The sequence below is a fragment of the Natrix helvetica genome, assembly GCF_964273705.1.
Source record: "Natrix helvetica genome assembly, chromosome: 6".
Taxonomy (NCBI): domain Eukaryota; kingdom Metazoa; phylum Chordata; class Lepidosauria; order Squamata; family Natricidae; genus Natrix; species Natrix helvetica.
The window spans coordinates 32451218-32458416 of record NC_138553.1 but is presented as its reverse complement, the minus strand read 5'-3'; the positions used below and the strand labels follow the sequence as shown (position 1 = coordinate 32458416).

The 7199-nt window shown below is 37.3% G+C and overlaps 1 protein-coding gene across 3 annotated transcripts; it reads right to left on the bottom strand.

Annotated features, from left to right (window-relative positions):
- Window positions 1-863: 863 nt before the first annotated feature.
- Window positions 864-7199, bottom strand: SMIM45 (small integral membrane protein 45). 3 transcript variants are annotated; one of them, XM_081958844.1, is made up of 3 exons: window positions 7004-7199; window positions 2742-2827; window positions 864-1842 (listed from the first exon to the last, which is right to left on the bottom strand). In XM_081958844.1, the coding sequence occupies exon 3, from the start codon at window positions 1835-1837 to the stop codon at window positions 1631-1633; it is 207 nt and encodes a 68-aa protein (XP_081814970.1). In that variant the 5' UTR covers window positions 1838-1842; window positions 2742-2827; window positions 7004-7199; the 3' UTR covers window positions 864-1630. The 3 variants fall into 3 exon arrangements, with proteins under 3 accessions (XP_081814970.1, XP_081814972.1, XP_081814971.1); XM_081958846.1 differs by having other exon boundaries at window positions 2742-2797; XM_081958845.1 differs by lacking the exon at window positions 7004-7199 and adding an exon at window positions 6337-6355 and having other exon boundaries at window positions 2742-2797.

Here is a 7199-nt window from a genome sequence, read left to right as displayed (position 1 = left end):
CGTGGATGACTCTGCTTAACCTCACTGGTGCTCTCCCTCCCCAAGTGTAGTGACTTCCTCCCCAGGCCCCCATTCATTTCTCTCTCACACACACACAGCTGGATAAAACTATATAAAAATCTAGCCCAGCTTCACTGATTACAAGTTTGAAAAGGCAACGTGGCTCCACCTGCAATCAAACTACACTTGGGGAGGGAGAGCACAAGCGAGCACTGAGGAGACCACAGGGGGAGGCAGGAAGCCAGGCAAAGAGCCATGTTGTAGTACACACACTTCCCCCCCAGCCTCTTTCTTTTGGAAGGCTCGGCTCGGCTCCCCTCCGGCTTCTCTGCCTCTCCTCTCACCCCAGCCTGCCAGCAGGAGGTGGTGGGTGGGCTTTATTGTGTTCCAGGCATTTCCCACCCAGACAGCAGGCTGCATTTGCAATGGTGGAGGTGTTTGGGAAAGGCAGCAGGGGAATGGGGGGGGGGGGATGGCAGAGGAGCTGCTTTCAAGCCACTGGAAAAGATATCCAATCCAACTTTTGTGTGTGTGGGGGTTTGTTTGAGAGTGAGTGAGAGAGGGAAGAGGTAGGAGAGATAGTCCAATCCAACTTCTGTGTGTGTGTGTGTGTGTGTGTGTGTGTGTGTGTTTGTTTGAGAGAGGGGGAGGAAGGGAGAGAGGGAGGAAGGAGGGGAAGGAGAAGAAAAAGAAAAAGAAAGAAGGAGCAAAGGAGAAAAACAAATGCTGTCGCTTTAAATTGGAACTGAGCATGTCTGGCTGTGGAATTCTGGGAGTTGAAGTCCACAAGTCTAAAAATATTTGAAACCCAGCACTGTGTCAGTGCCTCACCAGTCATAAACCTCACCGCACGTCACTGGATACTACTAACCCATATCATATACAGTGTAGCTCTGGAAAACTGCACTGGAATTATGCAATCATGGTTTGTAGTTCAGTTGCTCTTATATAAGATGTACACAGGTAGACTGTGTATTTCTATATTTTATAGTGTTAAGATAAATTATACACATAGAAAGAATAGGGTTAGATGGAGCATTTGAGTTTTAAAAGTCTTGTCCACTTCAACAGACACAGCAGCAGAAAACTGGAAAAGTGCAGCAGTTCAAATTCTAAGGATAAGGAATAAGGAAAGGTGAAAGATCCCATTCTAAATAATGAACATAGGTTATTTTTTCTTAGCCTGCACAGAAGATGTCCTTCAGCATATCTGAGCTCAATGCTGGAAGTGAAAAAGTATATAATCCATTAGGATGTTTAAAATCCAAGTGATTTTTAAAAATGGCATAATGTCAGATGTGTTTTCAGAGCACCCAGAATCTATACTGATTATCCTTGTAGTAAAACATAACCATCTAGTTCCTCTTTAGGTGTAACTATTTCCAGCAGATTATCTTATTTACAGAGGATCCAAAAATTCAAATGATGGTATAATGTACAGAGCTTAATTATTAAAAGTTAAAACCAGAAGCTCCAAGGTGACATTATTTAAAAGGTGTATTTTAGAGAAACTAGCAAAGAATACTTCATTAAAAAAGAGCCACATCACAATGAATGAAGTTATGAACTGACCACATAATGAAATTGTCCTGAACAAACCAAATGTTCAGCTGTCTTGGGGAGCAGAATACTAAACTTCAGGCACTCCAAATCCTAGATTATCTCGTATCATCAATGTTTTCCGGAGGTCTCGCTCCATGATTGGTCTTTGTGTTCTCCACTTGTGTGCTTCCTGAAGTCCTGGCTCAAAATAGTATATACAAGCTCCAAAGCCCACCAATATGAGAATTGAGATCATCAAATACATTGGCACAAACCAATCCAGGAAATGAGGCATAACCACTAGACAAAAGGAAAGTAAATATAAAGAGCTCGTATTGATGAATAGAAAAAATACAATCTTATTTATCTAAAACATTGCTATATGCTATATAAATAAAGAAATCTAAAACATTTATATAAGTACCTACCTTTCCACCAGTGGTGGGTTTCAAAAATTTTTAGAACCTCTTCTATAGGTATGGCCTGCTTTATGGCAGTGGCTTGCCAGCCATGTGACTGGGTGGGCATGGCCAACTTGTAAAATGTGGTGAAACTCACTTAACAACGCTCTTGCTTAGCAACCAAAATGTTGGCTCAGAAACTCTGGCATTTGAAGCACACAAATCTTAAAGCTGTCAAGTTACAAGACCCTTGCACCCCTAACCCTTTAGAAAAAAAAACCCAGGGGTGTTCAAACTTGATAGCTTTAAGACTTGTGGACTTCAACTCCCAGAATTCCTCCTCCAGTCATGTTGGCTCAGGAACTCTGGCATTGAAGTGTGCAAATCTTAAAGCTGTCAAGTTACAAGACTCTTGCATCCCTAACCCTTTAGAAAAAAACCACCAGGGGTGTTCAAACTTGACAACTTTAAGACTTGTGGACTTCAACTCCCAGAATTCCTCCCCTCGCTCTTCATCTTGATGATGTCCGGACGGGCAGGGGGAAGGAGCAAGGAGTGTGCCCACCCTATCTGATCTGATAGGAAGGGTAGATATCCTTAGGGAAAAGCAGTTCCACAGATATCATGGCCAGGTGCACATAGAACTTTAAAAATGATAAGCTTGAATTGCAGCTGGAAAAAAACTGGAAGCCAAGACAGCTTGCACAACAGAGTGTTACACGGGTAAACTATTACTGTGATGAAATGAAATAAAAGAGTATAAAATAATCTTTTTTCTATTAAACCCAAATAACTTACCTTGAAAAGCTGGCCTTTTTCTCCTCCAAGATCTTATTTTAGAACTTTTTCTATTCCTAAGAAGAAAAATAATATATCAGAATAAACTATACAAATATGTATATTTGTCCCTTACAAATCGTCAATATTTCAAAATAGATTTACCAATTATCTAAAGCACTTTTTTATTCCTCCTTTCAATCTTGTTACAATATCCAAAATAAAAACACAGCTATAGCAGCAATGTTCCATAGCCTGCTGCTCCAGATATATAGAACAACAACTTGTTCTCTTCCTTGATCTGGTTTAATGTTGAAATCCACATGTATTTTGATATTGAGTGTTGGGTGACTTCAGTCTCAGTGCTTCCTACCTGGGGTTGGCAAGGCCATGAATTTCAAGGCCTACATGCAGACAACGATCTTGTCCCAAGCAATCTTTGGCACCAACCCTTGTAGGTAATCATACATTAGATGCTTTGTTCATCTTGGAGCAGTTGTGTGATGATCTGACTATGGAGGGGATTACTTCTAACTCATTGTCTTGACCAAAATCACTTCCTAGTCTAACTGAGTTTTTCGGTCATTTCTCCACAGAATATGAAAACTTTGATTTATAAAACCCTATATGGTTTGGCACCTCTGTATCTTCAGGACCCCTTTCTAATAAGTGTTGACCCTTTTGACGAAATCATCTCTGGAGAAGCTGCTTTTGAGCCCCCAATGCCATGAGGTGAGGAAGCTGAAGCCAGAAGGTGCTGCTTTTCAGTTATGACAAGTTAGCTTAAAACAAAGCTGGCTGCTCCTGGAAGATAATGAAAGTCATATTTTACTGGATAAACTTTTTCGAGCACCATCTGGAACCGAATTTTGTTCCTAGCTTATTTGGTATTAGATATCAACTGTGACTTTTGGCTATGCCAAAATATATGACTTTATATGTTATATGACTTTTTAGCTATGTTTATTTTATTTTTTTAACGAAATGTTTTGAAATAAAATAATTCTAATTTTGTCAGCTATTTTGACAATTTCATTGTTACAGATCCTAATGCTCCAATTACAGACACATGATGAGGATTCATTTTACTTTTGCACCATCTTTTTTTCAGAAACGTGATACTTCTTCCACCAGCTTTCCCCCACCATAATAACCTTGAGAGAAAGGCTGGAGTAAGAGATACTACTGGTCCCAAATCAGCTAATAATCTTTCCTTATTAAAGGTGACTTGGACCTTGGCCTCTCAGTCCTAGACAATACTTAAACCCTAATACTCTGTTGATTGAAGCTCTCTTTCTACTTTGTGCATTGTTTTTAATTTGTAAACCCAAGGGCAAAACCTATGCATTTTTTTTAGAATCACAGAATTACAGAACTGATAGGGATCTTCAAAGTCATTGGATCAAAAACTCTTAGTGCAACAATCTATTAAAGCATATCTAATAGATTTTTAACCTCTGGCCAAGCACATTCAATGAATGGAAAAATACAACTTCAGAGTAATTTTTGCTGTTAAACTGTTTGTATCATTAGGAAGGGTTTTTGTTACTAATGTTTTTCATGTTCGGCTGGAATCTGCCTTTCTTACATATTTTACTTGGTGTTCTGCATTCTGGAATGAGAACAGATTTTCTGTGTAGCATCTTTTCAAGTTTGTTTTTTCTCAAGGCTGAATGTTTCCAGTTCAGTTAATTTCTCTTCACAATTTCTAGGCTCCTGAACATTATCTTCTCTGAACCTTTTCCAATTTGTCTGATTTTTTTAAAGTGCCCAGAATTAGGCACAAGACTGATGCTGTGGTTAAACCAATATTTTAATCAATGTAAGTGGCTTGGGGAGAAAAATAATAGTTTGAATCTTGAGCTAAAAATACAATAAAATATATAAGTTTGATAATAGGGGAATATTATTCACAATCCTACAAATTTGTAATTTCCTAGGAATAAGAAATGTGTTTTGTGTAAAGAGACTCCATCTTAATTGTGTTTTAAAGAAATGTAGAAATGTCCAGATTGAACAAGAAAAAAATGAACTTGGACCTCATTTAAATCTCTGTATACTATTAAATGTCTTTCTATATTAAAAATATCTTCAGGGAGACATATTTGATGAATTTTATCATGTGCTGAGTCCAGTCAAAAATAGTTTTCCAATCAAATGGTCCAGCTATGGTCAAGTACTCAACTATTCTGGGAAAACCCATACTTTTAGCCAACAGAACAGAATGTTCCAGAGCCCCAAAGTTCTGTTTCCCTTCCAGAAATAACAAATACAAATCATGGTGATGTGACAATGACAAAGTATTTACTGTGACATTACAGTGCAACCTTTGGCCTTTTGTATTGTATTGTGGGTATGGATGCAAATATTTGTATAATGGCATTGGATGAAAATCATGTAGTCTCTGCCTTGTGGTGCTGCAAGTTTCATCATTTATTCCTCCCTTGCCCCATTCACAGAAACCTCTGTTCCCCTTGTAGTGATGTCAGGGAAATAAAATAGAGAAGCTATATTCCTACAAATGACTGATTTTGTGAAACTCTTGGTTGTGCCAGAGACATAACATAGATAAATTAGAAAGCAATTTTCCTCTTTTCCCAGATAGAATCAAATCCCGTCTTAAAAGGCTGTCTTAAAAGGCTTTTTTACCCAATAGGATAAAAATATAGGGAATTTTTAAAGGGCTACAATTTAAAAATTGCTATAAAGAAACACCAAAAAAAGGAACTTAATTCCAGAGCTTTGCAGTGCTGTGATAACACATTCTGATACTTTTTGAAAATTACTTTGTGGTCTAGATCCAGTTGACCTCTGCCCTCTCTTTAGACCAATCCTGTGGGAACTTTATGGAAAAAAATATTTCAAACCTTTTCTTTCAAAGAAGATTACTTTAAATGTTCATGCCAATGCCCTTGAATTATGTACCCCTCTGTTCTTTTTCTATTTTTGACTTTGCATTTCAGTTTGTTTTGTATTTTGAACTAGGTTATTGTTTTCCCCAACTAAATTAATTTCAATTTAGTCTAATTTTAATATTACCTAAAGAAATCACTTATATACTTTAATTCTGTGTGTTTTATGTACAATATGTCACTAAAAGCATTTAGCTGAAAGAAATTACTGCATGCATGACAATGGGTTATCATTTGATAATAGATTATAATTAGAAGAGCTTTCAGTGAATGGATCCTAAAGGAGGTAATCTATAGTTCAAATCAAGTTATTGAACACACCTAGTAACACTAGAAAGCTAAGACTCAACTAACCTCATAGCAAAAATAATAGAGCCAAAGAACCAACCAAGGAAGTCCTCCAAATATCAAGCACATTTGACCCTAAATATTTTGAAATCATCCTTGGAATGGAAATAATCACACAATAACAAGAAGCTGCTTGCAATAGCTTCTAAGACCAAAACAGAATATTGTATTGTCCATTGTGTCTAATTATCTTAAAGCTAAATTGTGCAATATAAAAATCATATCCACTCCTAGGTTATTATTACTATCCCACCTCTATACAGTATTCACAAATATTATTGAGTAAACAGTATTAATTCCCTAAAATATGTAGATTACAACTAAGTTATTAAGATCTCAGATCTATATACACTTACCTAGGAACAGAGGGTATTTTTCAACTCACTACAGAAGAAAACAAAATAAAACAATGTAGGGATTATTAGCATTAAATATATCTGAAAGAGAGTAATTTATTTAGCAATTTATGGTATTTACTCTTCAGCCTCTTGCATAATCCTCCTCATTTCTATCCCTCTCCCAATATGATGTCTGGATTTCAACGTATCTATACTGTGAGATTTTTTTCTGCTGGATTATGAAATGGCTGGCAATATTTAAATGGCTCTTATGAATCTAAAAGTAGACCTCACCTGCATATTTGTGTGCCACAGACATAAAAGACATGGGCACAAAATAAAACATTGGATAAAATCATTCTAATCCCTACCCTACTATGAATAACTGGATCTACATTCATTTTTGATGTCTCAAAGTGGTGTTATATCTAAGGAACATCACATCTGCAGAATTTAAGCTCAACAGAAGTTCTAAAACACTTGAAGTCATGTACCACAAAATAACAAGATATTTCATCTTATTAATTGTGCCATCCTTATGCATTCAGAAGTAGGTTCAGAATTAGGACAGCACAGAACAGCACAAAGATTTTTTAAAACACGATCAAAGACTTGTTAAGGGCTACCAAGTAAAACCTGGGCACACATATCCCCACAGTAATGCCATAAAAGATGCACCACCTACCTCAATCCATGCTTCACGATATCACAGCTGCTAAGCAAGCTATTCTAGTTCCAGGCAGCTTTTGAAGGCCAGTAGCTCTCTGCTGTGTAGTCAGATGACAAGGCAAAGGGTTTTTTCACCCAAGGCAGCCGGAGTCCTCAAAGTGCCAGAACAGATTGGTCCAGATTGAAGACAGATGGAGCTGCACTTGTTCTGC